General features: G+C 38.1%; 1 protein-coding gene across 1 annotated transcript in view; it reads right to left on the reverse strand.

Moving 5' to 3' along the window:
- Positions 1-2,156: 2,156 nt before the first annotated feature.
- Positions 2,157-19,393, reverse strand: part of NUP205 (nucleoporin 205kDa) — an 80,379-nt gene continuing 63,142 nt past the window's right edge. The window contains exons 34-43 of the mRNA XM_010831626.1: positions 17,902-18,040; positions 16,296-16,422; positions 12,023-12,099; positions 9,709-9,837; positions 9,364-9,490; positions 5,939-6,105; positions 4,300-4,423; positions 3,718-3,846; positions 3,066-3,139; positions 2,157-2,503 (exon numbers count right to left, since the gene is read on the reverse strand). Coding sequence (XP_010829928.1) covers positions 2,351-2,503; positions 3,066-3,139; positions 3,718-3,846; positions 4,300-4,423; positions 5,939-6,105; positions 9,364-9,490; positions 9,709-9,837; positions 12,023-12,099; positions 16,296-16,422; positions 17,902-18,040 — 1,246 coding nt within the window. The 3' untranslated portion in view covers positions 2,157-2,350. The remainder of the gene's footprint in view (positions 2,504-3,065; positions 3,140-3,717; positions 3,847-4,299; positions 4,424-5,938; positions 6,106-9,363; positions 9,491-9,708; positions 9,838-12,022; positions 12,100-16,295; positions 16,423-17,901; positions 18,041-19,393) is intronic.

Genomic DNA, 19,393 nt, shown 5'->3' on the forward strand with positions numbered 1-19,393 from the left:
CCCAAAGACCAGTCTTTGAACTCCCTGACCTAGAAGGACCACAGGCAAAGCAGAATCACCTGTGGAGTTTTTGCGGTATACTCCACTGGGGCTTCCCAAGTGGCACTAGTGATAAAGAAACTGCCTGCCAATACAGGAGTCTCGAGTTTGATCCCTGGGTGGGGAAGAAATGACAACCTGCTCCAGTGTTCTTGCCTGGGAAATCCCATGAACAGAAGACCCTGGCAGTCCACGGGGTCTGTAAAGAGTCAAACGCAACCTACTGATTAAACAACCACAGTTTATCAAAACTAAAACCCTAATAACTAGGAAGAATGTACTCACCTCTTTTTGATTTTCTAATTCCAGCAAACTAACACAGTAAAAGCAACACATTAAGATCCTATATTTATTTAGTATTGTTGAGGAATGGGCTGCGCTGATAGCTCAGTTGGTAAAGAATCTGCCTGCATTGCAGGAGAACCCAGTTCAATTGCTGTAGGGAAGATCCCCCGGAGAAGGGATAGGCTACCCACTCCAGTATTCTTGGGCTTCCCTTGTGGCTCAGCTGGTAAACAATTGAATAGATGATCTATGCTCCAAAAAATGATTGAGGAATAGGTGACCTATGCTCCAAATGCTTTAAAAAACAAAAAACAACCATCTAAAATCTTTTTCAATCTCCTTTAAGGCTTTGCTGAAGAGCACAGGAAACATCCACATCCACCAGCCTCTCTCCCAGTGCCCCAGGGAACAATGCTGAGTCAGGTGTGCACCCTGTTAGCCTCCCCCTGTTATATTTATTACACAAACAGCATTTCTTGTCAGCCTTCAAAGCAATATACAGTACAGCTGCAGTTCTTCCAGCTTCTCTTTTCCACACACTTCTCCACTGCCCTAACTTCTGATCCCCATTCTGCTGTTAATTTTGGAAGAAATGGTGGCAAAACAAAATAATGCTCAGTAAATCCCAAATCTTAACTATCCCAAACTAGCTCTCTGTCCTATGGAAGGCTTCACCTATCAGAGGGTTATAAAATGCTTTGATTCTGTGCCTCAGGCTCTTTCCTGATATTTCTGTGTTCATGCCTGTGTGCAACATGATAAAGCTTACCATATGCCTGATTAGTGGAGCAACAGTCAGGCTTACTGGAGAAGGAAATGGCAACCCACTCCAGTATTCTTGCCTAGAGAATCCTGTGGACAGAGCAACCTGGTGGGATGTTGTCCATAGGGTCGCACAGAGTTGGAAACAACTGAAGCAACTTTGCATGCATGCATGCACTGGAAAAGGAAATAGCAACCCACTCCAGTGTTCTTGCCTGGAGAATCCCAGGGACAGAGGAGCCTGGTGGGCTGTCATCTATGGAGTTGCACAGAGTCAGACATGACTGAAGCAACTTAGCAGCAGCAGCAGTCAGGCTTACTATGTCTTGGACCAGTTACTTATTCATTCACATCTCTCTAAAAATGCTCTTTATTAACAGGATGCTTTGCAGTTAAAGATTGATGTTTGTCAGTGTTAGGCAATAGATTAATTTCAAAATATAACAATGACAAAGTCTTTTTTAAATGCCTAAAATGTCATGGACATTTTATTAAGAAAAAAAATTATAGAATTAAGTATTAATTTTCTGCCACTACTTGAGGGTCAAGACTCTTTCCCCTCTCAGCAGTCTCTTCTATATACTGGGCTGAAATAATTGGTGACTGGAAAGTGGGCCATGGACTTTCAGATGATGTAGTCACATGCACATAAATACTACCAAGCAAGAAATAAGAATGCTAACAGCGGTCACCCTATTAACTATGTGTAAAATACAGGTAGATGATTAATTTGAAAAATTCCATAATTATTTTAGGGAATAAATGCAAGTGATTATTTCATCATTTACATGCAGGAAAGAAAAAAATACCTTTAGAAAAGGGATGCCTTGACTTTGAGACATTTCTGTAACACACTGTATTAAGTATACTTTTCTATTAAAAAAGCACTATCATAAAACGTGTAATACAGCTACAAAGGAAGAAAAAATAGAGGTTTTTCAGACTATGCCTTTAATTTGGCATTCAGAATAATACCCCTGGGAAAAACCAGCACTGGGGAAGCACTGTTTGTTGAATTCCTGATAATGCTGACCATTTTCGAGATAAAATTTCAAGAGACTGACCACGTGTTTGTTTTTTTAAAAAGTTTTTTTTTTTTAAACTAGTGAGCACGGCACCAGGCAAAGAAGTTTACAGAAAAGAAGTCCATATATAAAGAAAGAAATAGCAAAATATCTTCTGGTCATAATTTAGAAGGAAACTATAAAAAGGAGACAGTTTTCCCCAATTAGTCTCTTCCTCAGAAGAGTATAAGCACAGGCTCTCAGTTCCGTGATATCCTCAGCAGGCCTCGGATGCGTCTGACGAGAGCTTGTATGAAACTATAGCGAGATCGCACTTTTGAATACAATCCTTCAATGTCCAGAAGTTTCTTCTGTAGTGATTCTCCAAAAGCGCTGATAGCGTCAGCCAGAAGCTAGAGATAACACAGGTGACGTTTCATGATCAAGAAGTCTCAAATATTCCTTTTATTCTTTGTCTTCCTATTTAAAATACCTTTGAATTTTTGTAATGTGATCCTTTCTCAGATGCCAAATTAACTCAACATTCACATTTTCCACCCTGAAGTTTATTGGTATAATAGTAACATTTTTCCTTCTTGTTTAAGTACATACAGTTTTAGAATTGCTTTAAATTGCAGTTAACTGTTGATATATGGAGTTTCCAGACCATAACGCCTATTAATTACTGAACTCTTAACTACTTTCTAGGCACTACCCTGGCATCTCACACATGAAGGCCTCATTTAATTCTGACAAAACACTTCAAGGTTGAATTATCATTTCCATTTCTGAGCTGAGGAAATGGAGGCTCAGAGGCTAAGAAAGTTGCTCTGAGTCACAGAGCCATTAGGTTGCTATCCCAGAATTCAAATCAGGTCTTTGCATGCAACTGTGAAAACTATTATCTTACTCACATACCAGGCTTTCCCTTTGTACTTGCAAAAAAAGAACAAGAGTATGAGGACAGAACGTTACCTGGTCTATATCATGCTGGCTCACTGTAGTTAGCCCACTTCTAAAATCCAGATTGCTTTCCGAAGCGAAGGAATCTAGAGATAAAAGACACAGTCAAACTAGGTTTGCAGCTGTGTCTCCTCCACAGAAGAGAAGAACCCAATGACAGTGAACCACAGTGTCTGTGACCAGCATGGGTCAAAGCTGAGGACTCTCTTTTAGCTTTCAGTAAATGGAAGCCCCTAGGAAGCATTTCGATGTTCCAAGCCAGGGTTCTCAAGCTTTCCTTCTGGTTCCTGCCACTTAAGGGATCCAATACATGCTCATTAGTCACAAAAGATCCCTTTTAGCAATGAGCAGTGTAGCCAAGGCTGACCCATTTCCACTCCTCTGGACCAGAGGACTCTGGACCTGTGTCAGCCACGAGAGAAGCTGAGGAGCAACTGAAGACAGCCTCTAAGATGCTCTTGTGCTCTGCACAATTTCCCATGGACAGGAGGGAAATACAAAAACTAGCTATGCCAAGTAACTAAGTAGTTACCTAGTACATGCTTTGTAACCAGAACAGTCAAAAGTCGGTTGAGTATAACTAGATTTTCAAGGTGCTAAAATGTGTAGGCTCCGTGGTTCTGTAGTGAATCCGTGGTTCACTAATTTTCAGAATACAGTTTACCTTGTAGCCTTCTGCTTTTAAATAAGGACCTGGAGGCAAATAAGGAATCCTGAGAATCGGTGGGTGTGCAGTGTAACAAGTAGTACTCCAGATGGCGCCAGAGAATAAACAGGCAGGTCTCTATGATGACTACAGCGGAGAGGCCAGATTCAAGGAAAACAATCTCATCACATGATTTTACAAACCAGTTTCTGACACTGCCCCATTCAGTGATGTACCCACAGCTTCAGTCTAACAAGCTGGTTGTAAGGTCTCTCCAGAAAGCAGCAAGCTGTGCTGAGAGGAAGGAGATCAGGCCCTGGAGTGCAGTGCTAGCAGAGCCTTCAGTGTCCTTATCTCCTGTCTAGACACAAAGTATCTGCATATATTATGAGTATTACTAGTTATTCTAAAGAGTAAGAAAAATTTTTCCATTTAGAAATATGTCAGGCATTTAACTAGAAAACAATAATAGTAATTATGTCCCTTTCCATTTGGTTCTGATACCCAAATAATGTGAGAATAAGAGTTCCTACATTTGAAGATTCCCTTAGAGGTCACCCTTCAAGCACCCTGCAGTCTCGATGACTGCATTAAGGATACAAGAACAAAGGGAAAGCAGTTTAGCTCGATTGTTGATCAGCTTCACCAAACGCCGTCTTGCTAGAACATATTTCTGGGCAGTGGAGATTTTATCAACACCAGCAGGCATCACTGACTGACACAACTTAAAAAAAAAAATCAAACACAGTATTAAGAATGACACATATTGTAAGAAAAATTTAATGAAAATCTATTATAAGCAGTCATTTGTGATAAGTACTGTGAAAAACATTCAAGTGGATTTAAACATCCTTGACAAGAGTTTAGCATCTAGTTAGGAAGCTAGTAATTTAAAAAACAAGAGCCAAAGAAGCAGTTGAATTCATAAATGAATGTTCATCTGTGGCTTTCTGAAAAAGTCCAGTCCCTCAAATAGATGTTTCCAATCTGTTGATGGGCCAACCAACCCTGAATTTCCTGTCAAATTAAAACAAAACGAAACAGTGCATTTTCAGGCAGTAAATGCCACACTGCCGTGGAGAATATCTGTAACAGCCGTCAGGTATCTTCTGAAGAAACTACAAATGAGACTTGTAGAGTGTAACAAATGTACGATCATAAGCCAGAAACTCCCCTGGTCCCTCTCCCATCTGGCATACCTGCAAGCACAACAGGTCAATGTAACTGCAGACCCTGGGTGTGGCGCCAGGCGTGCTGCGGGGGTCTGGGGAAGTGCCACGTGCTCTACTGTGACACTGTAGCTCCTGCGAGTGCCAGCGTCACCCGTAAGCCACACACGAAGGGGAAGGGCTGCTGGAGGTAAACCACTCAACTTCGGAGATCACCTGAGCCCACTCAGTAACACCTGCCCCCACCTGTACTTGCTGGCTGTGTGGCTTTGAGTAAACCCTCTCCCAGTGCCTCAGTTTCCTCATTTCAGAAAGAGGAGGAGCAACAATATCTGCCTCATGTATTCAGGTGGCACGTGGAGCTCAGGGCTGGGTACATCATGAACTCTGATGTTCCCTAGAGTTATCAGAAGGATGCAACGAGGGAGTGGGCTCTGACTAGTCCAGAGGGTGACATGCTATAATTTGGAAAAGCTGGTGTGAGCCAGGAATGGCAAAGTGGATCAATAACCAGGCTGCCACACAGGCCGCCAGGAGGCCTCAGCACTGGCCGCAGGGCGTTCTACAGTTCAGCTGTGCCAAGTGGAAGGAAGGTGGGCTGCTTAGGGCGCAAGCTCAGTAACGCAGCCTCTGCAGTTACAGCAAGTGCCAGGGAATGGTTCTGGGTCATTGAGAGAAGGGGTCAAGTCTGACAGGCCATTCCATTTGTCTGAAAAATTCACTTAACAGATACTGAAGTTGTGGGAGGGACAGAGACATCTTACCTAAGGAGATCACTTCTAACTGAAAAAGCATCTGCAATAGATTCAAAGGCCAACTGCCTTTCTACTGAGAAAAGCAGGTGGTTTTCTTGAACAGGTGCAACTTTCGGTCACTCAGTCAAGTTTCTACACTTATGAAGTGTGGTACTTAGGTGAGGGACTCTTCTTCAAGCCACCACAGAAGAGTCATTGGAGTTCCTTTTGTCTCACTGTATGCATCATCTTATCAGTCTGACACTGGTCCCCTGCCTTATCAGGTAAAGCACTAGTTTCTCAGACGTCTCCATTGCCCATTATTAAGATTCATACCTCTTTTATCTCATCTGGGGGAAGCTGCTCGACGTTCTGTAGCTTGTTGACACTCCGTCGATGACTGTCGTAATAGCTGAAGAAATCATTAGCACTCTGTCTCAGCAGGTAAACGATAATGCCCAAACCAGGCAGGTGCCAGTATGGAACCACTGGCACTTGGGTATCTAATGGAGTTGATAAGAAAAAAAAACCAATGTTCTACCTACAGCCATTTTATATGAATTTCAAATGACCTGTTTTTTTAAAAAAAGGAAAGCCCAGGAATTTAAAGGCATGTAAACTATTATTAAAAACAATCCAGGACTACTTTTAAACACCACTAACAGCTCAAAGGTGTGGTTAAGAGCTACTGTAATGAGGTAGGTACATAAGGCTAGAGCCTTGAGACAATACGTAAGTCTGGCTGATGGACACTGAGAAAGCTTACCCTTTACTGGGTGAAGACCTCTTTGAGAACTCTATGGAAGCTATACGCCTATACACCCATCTCTCTACCAGCCCACCACCCCGTATGCACAGATACAGCTTACAGTTTCCTGACCCCAGGTGAGTAAGTCCTGCTTCACCCTATGGCTTTACTTATATGAATTCATTTCCAGTCTGCATCTTTCTGGTTGCTGAGTTCCCAGCTCAAAATCATTCTTCCAAACAGACAAGTAGAATACTAACTCATAGCTAAAAAACAGATAACAGAATTTTTAAAGTTTAATTCTTCCACCACAATAGTTCCATTTGGCTAGCAAAACAAAACGATCTGCCTTTTACGTGACCACTTTCTGAAGAAGGTGGAAAGGAACAATGTGATGCTGGAAAAACTGTCTGTAGAGGGAAGAAAAGCTAGAGAGCAGTAACGTTATTCTAGACATGGTTTGCGTGGTACAAATAAAGCAATTTCCTCTTGCAACGAAGGGATTTCTTTGAGAAACACCTTAGTAATTTCAAGTTTAATTTGAGACAAACTTTGTTTAATGGCCCCAACTGCCATGAATACTGAGGGAGAGATCTATACTTGCTTCCTTCACTGCCATCTCCCTGAACTTTGCTCCAAAGTCGGATCTCACAGACCTTCACATGGAGGGAAAAAGAAGAGTCCTCTGTCAACGGATTTTGCCTAGACTCATCTGATTTGCCAGGTCTCCTTTCCCAGTCTTCAGTGAGGATGTGACAATCTTTATGACACAGGTCATCACAGAAAGCCTTCTCCTACAGAAATTAGGTATGCTGGTCCCCGGATAACATATGTGAGACCTCGACTTGATAGGAAACTATCCACAAATACGATGGTCTAATGCTGAGCGTATTTCAAATTTCTTCAGGAATTCTTATACAATAATTTGCTCCAGTCTAGAAAATATTCAGAGGCACCAGACTTAGACATCAGATGAGGATGGCTCATGAGATATTTAATTACAGAAATAGATTCTGTGGGAAAGAGAATGAGGTCAAGGAAATAGAAGTGCTACAGGAAAGGGTTCCTTGATCACAAGGAACAGTAAATATACTAGAGGATAACAACAATACAAGAGCAATAATAAAAATAATAATAGCTAACACTGACGTGCTGTCAGGCACTGTTCTAAAGCACTTTATACTTATTAACACATTTAATCCTTACAATAATACACTAGAGGAGACCTTGTTATTACTTCTACTTTATAGACAAAGAAACTGAGTCACAAAGAGCTAGGTCATTTTTCTTAAGTCACCTGTAGAACTGGGATTCAAATCCAGGCAGTTCATCATCAGGCTGTGCTCTTAACCCTAGGTTAACCACTAGGTTAAACTGTATCTCTGTAACTATTCTAGAACCTACTGAATATCTACCCATTTATATGCCTAGAATTGGCAGAAAAGAATATGCTTATTAGTCCTTAAAAAAATCTGAAGAAAAATAAATCCAAATTTATGTGGTCAATTGATTTCTGACAAAATGTATCAAAGTAATCAAACAAAAAGATAAATCTTTTCAGCAAATGGTACTAGACCTGGACACAGGCTCATCACTAGTCATCAAGGAAATGCAAATTAAAACCATAATGAGATATCACAACACACCAAGTCCAACAGCTGAAACTTAAAAAGACCAACAAACCAAGCACTGGCAAGGATGTGGATCAACCAGAACTCTTTACATGGCTGGTGGAAATACAAAATGATTCTCATTCTGTAAAACAGAATGGCAGCATCCTACTTAGTTAAACGTATCACACAAGCCAGCAATTGCATTCCTAGGCATCTGATCAAGGGGTATGAAAACATATGTCCACATTAAGATCTATATCCAAATATTCATAGCAGCATTATTCACAACAGTGAAACATCTGGAAATAACCCAAATGTCTATCAACTAGTGGATAGATAAATGCATATGGAATACCAGCCAGAAATAAAAAGAACAAAATAGTAATACACACACATGAGTGGATTTCAAAAACACTGAGCTAAATGAAAGATGTCAAAACACAAAAAAGACTACATGTTGTATGATTCTATTTATATGAAATTCTGGAAAAGGCAAAATAACAGACACCTTGACCAAAGGGTCAAAGGAAACAATCAAATGCAAAGGGACAAGAAGAAACGTCAAAGGATGAGGGAATTATTCTATATTTTAGCTGTGGTAGTAGTTCCATACTGTATAAAATTACAAAAATTACTCAAACAGTCCACCTAAGATGGGTGAACTCTATTGTATTTAAATAATACTTCAATAAAATTCTCTTAATTCCATTACCTAGGACATTTATAACAGAGTAAGACAAACCCTAAAATGATTCTCAGAAATCTCAGATAGAATGTTTCTTGAAATTACCACCAGTCCATCACAATACAACCACCAAGATCCAAAAGGGCTTTTGGCCTTTGAGTGTCCCATGGAAAACGGCTTTAACCAATCCATAATCCTGCCTTAGACTCCTAACCTTCCCTACTGGGTCATTTGGAAATCACAGGCTACATGAGCCTACTAAGTATCTAAATTTTACTGTGCTATGGTATGGCACATACCATACATTGGTATCATATAAAATCCAATTGAGATACTAAAAATTCAGTTTAACATGATTTAACATATAAACTATCTGCAATATTTTCACACTTCTCACCTAGCTAGCTTAGTCTCCAATCCCAGACTCTATGGGGTCTCACACACTATATAAAACTATCCTCTCCCCACATGGCTCTTCCAGATTCATTCTCAGAAAATCTTAAATTTCTCTATTCTTTCAAGCTCTCCAGCTGTATCCACAGGTCTGACAACAGTAACTCCTTATAACTTCTTCTTAAAGAAGTCGATTTAAAAATTCCCCATTCATTACTGGTTTAAAAAAAAAAAAAAAGGTGCACCTTACTGGAGCCAACTAGAGGTTCTCATAATCCTAGCAACTTAATTCCTCAAATACAGAAAGAAAGAAGCAGCTCACCTTGGCGGGGCCCATCTCTGTTAATGGTTTCCGAAAGGCTAGGGGTGAACAGACACACAGCATGCTGGAAGGTAGGGGAACTCTGTAACATGAGTGATTGGCAATATTCCATGACATTGGCACAAATCTACAAAGCGAGAACAGCAGTAACAAAAATATCAGCTCCCCAAATGCCTCATCTCATGGAAATCCAGATGTGAAGGAGAAAAAAATTAAGATCAATTTGTAAAATTACAACAAAGTTACAAATCAATTTTAAAATTATCCACATGTACTGTTTTTCTCAAATATTTCCAGAAACGTTAAAACCTTAAAGAATAGTTACATAACTGTCACTCCTCTTACCTGCTGCATAGCCAGTTCGATCTCATCTTTCCTGCTCACTCTATCTCCCTCCACATTATCATCTTGAAATTTAAACTGACGCAGTTTGTCGGAGCCACCAAAGCGACTTAGTAGTCCTAAGCACTGGCGCTGAGGAAGGAAAAGACAAAAAATGAACAAAAGTTCACATCTAGCTGGATATGTTTAAAGTCAGTGACCTTTCTTGAGGGAGATAAAGAAAAAACTCAGCTCAGTGGAGAGTTAAATCCTCCTTAATGTTTCTGATTTCTGATTTCCAACTATGTCAACTATAAGTTAATAATACTAAAATTCATCTTTTTGCAAATGTATTTACTTGGCAGACAACTCATTAAAAGAATATTATTTTTTTTTTAGCAGTTAACACTCACTAAAGTCTAAGTGTTTGCCCCAAATTTTTTGTATCATACCAAATAATTCCTTAGTAGACACCCATTAAATAAACACCAATCAATAAACACTGAGAAGCAAAATGAGATGGTGAACAGAAGCAGATCCGTGATCATTTTGTCTACTAAGGCTCAAATTTAAAGGCTCTGACTCCTGTGGCTTCTTCTGGAGATGTCATCAAGGAGTTGGGAACACAGAGGTGACCTTGGCAGATAAAATACAAAGGTCATTTGTTTGACATGTTGGTACTTTTCACCTGAGAATACAATCGTTCCTACAGTTCTCAGCAGGAAAGGACAAGCTTTGCAAAACTGCAATATGTCCAAAATCAGAGATGTGGGTTCCAATTGCAGGCACATGACTTTTTGCTATTTGTCCTGGGACTAGTTACTTAACTTCTTCAAGCCTCTGTGCTCACATTTCTAGAGTGATAATAGCAATTTTCACCTTGGAAGTTATTGTTTGGATTACCCGAGACACTGAATTATATTTAAAGTGCTTAGTATAGTGTTCTGCGCACAGGATGTGCTCAGTCGCTCAGTCGTGTCTGACTTTTATGACCCCATGGACTGTAGCCCACCAGGATCCCCCGTCCATGGGATTCTCCAGGCAAGAATACTGGAGTGGGTTGCCATTCCTTCTCCACCGCACATACTAAGTGCACAATAAAAATGTGTTTGAAACACTGGTATTACATATACACACACACCTATATACACATATATACCTACATGTTATATAATATCTACTTTAAACTCATGTTGGAGTAAGTTTGGATAAGGCAAAACAGACTAAGGAAACTGTAATATAAATTTATTTTGTCAAAACAGCTGTATCTATTTTGACAGCTTACAACTGGCTGTTTGCTATGCTGACAGATAAAACAGATGCAGCAACACATTTCCAGAGGCCACCTTATGAAAGATGCATCAAAAATATTTTTTCATCCCCACCAATTAAAAACATTAGAAGACTGAGGAAAAAAAAAAAATCCAGAGTATTTTGGTCTGGTTACAGACAACACAAGCCCTTCTGGAGTGCTCTCTGACAGTGACTCAAAATGTACTACTTACAGACCCTGGGTCCCAGAGATAACAGTAATATTACATAAAAATGTATACACTAAAAAGCTGATGGCAGCATTTTTCTTTTGGAAACTTGAAAAACAGTTCATGAAAAGAGGACTGGTTATGACAATTACTGTATAAAAACAATGAAATATAAATTCTACTATATAAATATAATTCTTCTGAGGCCCCCAAAAGTGAAGATGTCTAGATCAAAGCAGGCCAGGAGGCTCCCAGAAGGACTGTGATAAAATACTGAATTAATAAGCTATCTACTATGTTTGAATATATTGAAAGGAGATTACACAACTGGAAGAGAGTTTGAGAATAAATCAGAAGTACAAAAACCAAGCAAATAAAAAAAAACAACATTTACTCACTCTAAGGAAAACATAATGTTTAGAAAAGTAACACATGGTCCATCCATGACTTATTTATAAATGACATTTACACAGTAATAACAATATAACACTAAATGTTAATCTAATCAAAATTATGATATGATTTGTTGAGTTGGGGGTGGGGGCATGTTATAAGAGATACACATATCATATGGAAGAATAGGAGTAAAGAGATCAAAATTCTTATCCTCTTTGATGGAAGGTTGATAGATGATTCTTAAAATTGGAAAATTAAATAGTAGCAACATAAGCAAATTATTTAGAGATATGAAAGATTCAATGAAAACCATTGCTGGGATTTCCCAAATTAAGGAAGCTATAAAAGGATCAGAGAGGATTGTTGTATTTTATTATAAGTTTTACTACTGCTCTTTAAAGATGTAAGAATCAAAAATTTTTTTAATTTAGAAAATAAAAAAGAAGTAAAGAATCAGCTACCTGGAATCTTCCAATATGTCCCTGTAGCTCCATTAGTGATCCTTCATTTACATCAACATCAAGTTCACTTAGTATACCTATAAAATTTAGAATGTTTTTAAATGTAGTTTTGTAATTGCCAAAATATAGACATTAAAAAACTAGGAAGAGTAGTTTTACTCTTTCACATTCTTTAATGCATGAATAGACACAGACTCTGCCATGAAGGAGGTTTGAGAAATATCTGACAACTTTACAGATTGTTAAGTGTACCACCACACGTTCAGTCATATGCAAAATAAATCTAGATTGGATCAGTGATTCAAAAGTGCATTTTAAAAAGTCTTTTGAAAAAAACCTATTTTTTATTTATAAATATAAAACAAAATTTTCTAAACTCCACAGTTAATTACTTTCTCATGAAACAGTTCAGAATATACAAAACACTAAGAATGAAATGCATTCCTTTTTTTTTTTTAATTCTTCTATGCATCATTTGATTTTTTTCCTTTTCCCTTAAGCAAAGTATAACTTACACATACAGAAAAAAGCTTCCATTCAATTTTTCAGTTTGGGCCCACTACAAAATCCCTAAATTAAGCTGATCAATCTTTTATAGTACCATGGATTTCCTTTATTTCTACTGAGCCCTCCAAGTAAACCCATGGGCCATTATTCCCATTGGTTTATTTCTTTGTTCCATTACTGCAGCCATACAGAGAACCCAGGTGACCCTGTCCTAGCCACCCTAACTTTCTATGTGTTTTCACAACCCTTTTAACCCATTTCTTACTTCCAAGCATACGCTTCATAGCACATAACCCAGAACCTTATCCTTTGTTCCTCGTAATGACAAGCTCTCCTTTTTAGATTTCGAAGCCCATCACAGACCTACAGAGGACACTCGCGTATCTGGCAGGTGCTGTCACGTTACCTCACCTGCACTCCACTGCTCCACCAGATCCAGTCCCTTCCCATCCTCCACCTCCACTTGGAGTCTGCTCCCAAATCACTATATTTAATTATTTTCTAACATTACTCTGCCATAGAGGATTTTTCCTCACTATTTGAAAATGTGTTCAGGTCTCCCTTGTATGCCAAAACAAAGCAAAATCAAGCAAAAACCTCATTAATATCAAATTCTTGAAATATTTTTTCTACATTTGCTGCTTCTGATTCTTATGCCATCCTTTCCCATTTTAACCTCTTGAGAGTCAGAGTTTGCACTTAACACTTTGGCTTTTTCCTGTTTCTCCTTAACCTTTCTTATCTTTTCAACCTGCCTTGCTCTTCCCCAGTTCTTTCATTCCTCCTGCTGACTCTATTTAAAGACAAGCAATTTTTAGATTCTTTTTTTTTTTTACTGCACCACGCGGTGTGCAGAACTTCCCCAACCGGGGATCAAACCCATGTCTCTGCAGTGGAAACACAGTTTTAACCCCTGGACCACTGGGGAAGTCCAATTCTCAGATTCTTAAGACTTCTGCTACAAAGCATCGCAGTACTGTGGACCATATGTATCCCCTCAACTCTAAAACACTTTACAGAATATCCATGGGTCACAGATAAAAAATTAACCTCCTAAGTACTTGAGAAGGTACAACGTATCTGGTACTGGGCTAGCATTTTAAACAAAAACATAGGATGAAATTGTAGGATAATACAAAACCATGCATGTAGCCAAGGGCTGAACGGGGAGTAGGGTAACAGAAACATAAATTCTTTTCAAAAATGATTTCAAAACATTAGGAGGTACTTGGCATTATCTTTTAAAATTATTTTGAAGAGTATATACCAAGTCTACCAGCTCAAATATACAAAAATGTATATGTAAATACATACATACAAAGTTATTAAATGCCACACTATTTGAAAATTTTAAAAAGACTGGAAACAGTCAACATGTCATAGAGGTTTGGATAAATACCTCAGAACTGGAAAACTATTCTGCCAATTAAGGAGTGAGGTGGGAACTATATATGCTGATGAAAAAAGTTCACCAAGACATAATGGGCACAGGGGGCGAGTTATAGAGCAGTGTGTATAGTATGATTTCATTTTGTAGGGAGGAAAAAATTTTTACACCACATACAGAGAAACCACCACAAAAATAAAGTATAAATTGATAATCGGTTCTTTCCAGGAAACAGGGATTGCTATGTCAGAGTGCTTTTACTCTATTTGTTTGAATTTATCATGAGCATGTTAAAATACGTTGAGCTTTTCTGAATGTAATTTTAATATGGTGACAGGGTCAAATGGGCTTTTCTGAATGTAATTTTAATATGGTGACAGGGTCAAATGCAAAATTCAGAATGTTTCAAGTATTTTTAAAAAGCAATGAAAGGAAATTCATCAAAAAAATCACCGTGCCAGAGTATCTGATAAAAGGCTCATGGCTTCTGGATTAAGATGGCAGAATGAAGTAGAATCACAGAATGTCCCTTCTACAACCAACCTACGAATAAATGAAATTCACCAAAAAAAGGAAAGGCGCCACCGTATACCACAAATACTGAAGAATGGTGGTGGTTAAGGGGAAAAAAAAGATTGAAAAAATTCCAGGGGAATAAGTAACATGATTCATCGCATGACCCTCATCCCAGCCCTCAGAAGCAGTACGGAGGAAAGAGGGTAAGCCAACAAACTCTTGCAATTTACAAAGAAGCATATTAGACTGATGATGTAAATTAAGTAATCAGGAGAAATCCAAGTAAAAGCCATTAGGAAGAGAACCACTATACAGCACTATGGGACCACAGTAAAGGCAAGTAGGCTGGCCTGTCTTGGCATCATTCAAGGCCACCGGAATGAACTGGGGAAATGACCATAATAAGCACACAGGACTAAAACACGACAAGGTGAGGTAGAGTTGACCCTGGGATCTCCTCAGAATGAGCACAGGCTCTGAGTACCTTAATAAACACTGCACTCAGCCCTGCCAAACTCTCTTCTGCCCAACACAAAGGGTTCAGGCACAGAGGAATGTCCAGAGAGGAAAAAATCTTGGGGTCATTGCGGCAGAATCAGGGGTTGGCCTCAGACTTCTCCACAGCAACGTAAAAATGGAGGCAGAATAGCTGAGTAGTTAAGCACACAGGCTCAGAAGCCACGGCTCCTGGAAAGCCCTACAGTATTATCCGTGTGACTTGGGACAAGCGAACCTCTCTGTGCCTCGGTTTCCTGACCTGTAAAAGCTGGATAATAAAGGTTCTAACTCTCAAGACTGTTGTGATGATTAAATCAATTAACATGCTAAGTGTCTAAAACACTACTCAGCATATAAATGCTTAAAAATATGAGTTATTGTCATTAATATTAGGCCATGCTGTCATTCAAGAATAAGGCAATCTTCAGATGCTCATAAATATTAAAGAATTCAAGGAATATTATATATTTTTTCTTGGGGAAGAGGACCTCAATACAAATTAAAAATTCCAAGAGATAAATCAAAAGAAAGAACTCAGAAATGGTGAAGTTGTAAGAGGAAAAAAAAAAAAAACTGGTGCATTTCTTTGAATCCAGTTAAATATACAAGTAAAATTAAATAGCTGAAGGTATTATGGTTCCAGAACTGAATGAAAATTATATTTACTTCACAAAGTAAAAATATAAATAAACATAACGTGAGGGGGGAAGAAGCGTAAAATAACTCACACTTAATCTTTCACATGGAGTTAGTTGATTCTGTCTAAGATTCATATGTAGTAAAACAAATTTTTTTAATGACCAAATTATCTTACTGATTTATCATAATCTTTTCTTAATCATAGCGATCTTTTAAGAACTAACATCTCTTGTAGGAACTAACATCTCTTGTACACCTATATTAAAGGAAAGTCTGTCTAGAATTCATCAGTGTCTTTTCAGTTTCTCTTCAACTAGTTTTTCATCTGTAAAGTTTATGTAAAATTAAATAGCTGCTTTCTAAAACTGCATGCAAAAGGCATCCCATTTTCATATATTATCTCTATATGTCTGTTTCTTTCCACCATGCCCCCTCACCCACCAATACATACATACACATCGGACACTGGCTAAAAAGCTACTTACTGAAAGTTAACATTTGGCAATTTCTAGATAATGGGATTTGAGTGTTAATTACTTTAACTTTCTGAATTTTTTATACTGACCATAAACCATTTTTACAAACATATGACTTCACAAAAGGTAGTTAACTTTGTTAGTTCCAATCTCAAATAAGTCATATATAGCTGCAAAGTAATAACAACCTCATTTTACTAAGTGTATGTCTATAAAGCCATTGTTTAAAAATTCAACATAATCAACTCACCAGGAAGTGCTGCTTTACTTATAATTCCCGTCAGCAGAGCCAATTCCTGCAAAGACCCTGCACTAATGTCCTGACAGCGCAAAATTGCTTGTATGGTATCTGAATGAGAGATGAGAAACTGCAACACCTACCAAAGAAAAAGAGAGGGAAAGGAAAAAACAGAGGTGGAAGAGTAGAAAAGTGTATTATAAATTTATATCCATCGGTTTAATAACACTGACGCAATAATTTAATGTAATGAAGAATATTAGATAAACAGTTGTCCTTTGTATTTACATAGTTTATTTCTTCAAGAAGCCAACATTCATAAGAAAGCTCAAGATAAGGATTATTTCCAAGTTTAGAAATTTAATACACTTAAGAGCTATTGCAGAAGAGTATAAAATAAATTGGAATGACTGCATGAAAACTATTATCTGACCTGTACTTTATTTTAAAATTTTTGTCTAAATGGATCTAGAACATGAATTTAAAATGAATGTGTATAAAAACGACTTCCTGAATTCAAGCTGGCTCTATGAAAGTCTGACTAGTGTGATATGGGAACAATCGCATAAAAGCTTTTGTCTAACTCTCCTTTTGATATGGTGAAAATAAAGACAATACAAACCTTGACCTCCAAACTCTGCCCTTCCAGCTTAGCGTTTAACAGTGTCCCATCACAGAGGACTCTACTCTTTTTCACACCCAAACATCTTCTCAACTAGATTACAGATGCCTCAAAGGCAGGGACTACACCACAACAGGTTGAACATTTGAACCTCTCAGGAATTGTGCCCCTTTATTTTTTCAATATAGATTCCTGGCCTCAGCCCATCATTGCTGGACATGCAACTCAGTAATCTGTATTTTTTAAAGAAGCTATTCGGGTAATTCTGCTATGCTCAGGGTAAGTCTGGTCTTATTTCACATCTACTAAAAAATATTAATCTCAATAAAGTAGAAGGCAGAGTCTTTGCATGTTAAAGAACTAACTCAAAGGCCACATATGAAAGGGACAGAATGTCACCAAGACCAATGCTGTATAAAATCAGGTGCCGCACTAGAAACAGCAGCATTCTATCTTGGTGAGGCAAACCTAAAGACTGATGGCAGGGAAAGCAGATAAAATCACCATAAATTATTAGGACACAGTTTCTGAGAGTATCATTAGAACAGAGCAATACAATAAAAAATGGCAGATTCATGAATGATAAGCCTAATTAACCAGTGAAAGGCTAAATTGTATATTGCATTATTAAAGAAATAAAGAAACATATTTTTGAAGATTTCCCTGGAAAGCACTGAAAATAATATCACAACTAAATGTAGCGTTACCATCTATCTTTTGTATTTTCTGTAAGGCCTAATAAAGTGTATAGCATTCCCTAATAAATATGTGGTTAAATTACATTTCAGAAATCAGTTTATTTCTATCACAGTAACTGCTTCCTTCTATAAAACAACTGATTTAGATCCCTTGCTTCCCATCTCACTATTCTATTAATTAGCTAAAGTTCAGAGCAAAGTACATGGGCCTAAGGAAATCTATGTGAGCTGTCCATCTTTTGCATTTGTAAAATAAAGCTTTTGTACCTGATGATTTCTGCACTAAGGTTCCTCTTACCTGCCCTGCTGCCTGCAAGTGCTGAGCCATGCTGGACGTAAGGATGACCTGGCACAAGCGAAGGGCCGGAAGGAGAATCTGGCGGTATCGGTCTCCTGGAGTAGGGATGAACACTGGGGGGTCTCTCATGCCAAACACGCTTGATTCACACCCAGTCGACAAGGAGACAACAACAGTCCAAGAGTTAAGGCACATCCCAACAGTCCCTGACCACCCCCACGGCAAACAACCACAGGTGGCTGATTAAGATGCGACGCTACTAACGAGGACTCTGTATCCCACATGTACAGTGAAGACAGAGGTATGTGAATCTTGAAAAAAATCTTAGTAAAGAAGACAAAATTCCCCAAACATACTTATTCTACTCTAAATGTTCCCTTAAGCCATAGAGAAACAGAAACAAAAGTTGCTTTCTCCAAATTTCCCTCTCATGTACACAAAGCCAAAAAGGAATCTACACTGTCTATTATATAAAATAAAACAAGATTTTAAAACCTAAAATGTCCACATAATTGTATTAGTTTTGCCAAATATCAAAATGAATCCATCACAGGTATACATGTGTTTTAAAAATGAAGTAAAATTAGAAAATAAATAAATAAATAAATAAAACCTAAAATGGTGTTGTAAAATAACTTAACCTTTAAGTTTAGGTCTCAGAACCACTGTATTAATAAACTATTTGCTTACTGTGAATATTTTATTTAAATTTTTGGACCAAATAAAATGATTGCCTGTTGAGAAGGGAATGAAAGCAGAATATGGAAATAAAAAGAGATAACAGAAAGGCTTTCCAAAGATGGGCAATAATAACACATCATGAAGGGAGGAATATAACTTAATCCCCTTCACCTAAGTTGAAAGTAAAAACTCGCATGTTTAAAACTTCAGAAAGTGATGTTAATTTTTCTCAAAGTAAAATATGTCTATAGCTAAACCTGAAAAACTCAAAACACGCAATTTGGCAATGGATCTTTTGAAGCAAATTACTAAAACTGAAATAATGTTATTTGATAGTAGGCGGGTAGGCTACATATAGGCTTAACAATGTCAGAGCCACGTAGACAAAAAAGAAAAAACATCCACATTCAAACTCAACTGAGAAATCTGCTAGTTTGGAACTTAAAATAATTTCATTTGAAGCTTTCAAATTAGCAAGCAGTTGGCAAAATGTTAAAATGAGAAAAACATAAAATATTACTCAAGTCATCAAGAAAAGAAAATCCACCACAAATTATAATTTCATTACAGGACTTTAAAAGACAGTATAATGGAAAATATGTACTTGCACTAAACAGAACAATCAAGTTTGGAAAAGTAACATCTACTAACAAAATGCTCTCCCATCTTCCTCTTATATCACTGCTCTAAAATAAAAAGCACTCGCCTCCCAGGCGGTGCTAGTGGTAAAGAAGCTGCCTGTCGGGAAGGTAAGATACACATGTTCAATCCTTGGGTCAGGAATATCCCCTGGAGGAGTGCATGGAAACCC

This window comes from Bison bison, unplaced genomic scaffold (assembly GCF_000754665.1).
Source record: "Bison bison bison isolate TAMUID 2011002044 unplaced genomic scaffold, Bison_UMD1.0 scf7180017864530, whole genome shotgun sequence".
NCBI classification, from domain to species: Eukaryota; Metazoa; Chordata; class Mammalia; order Artiodactyla; family Bovidae; genus Bison; species Bison bison.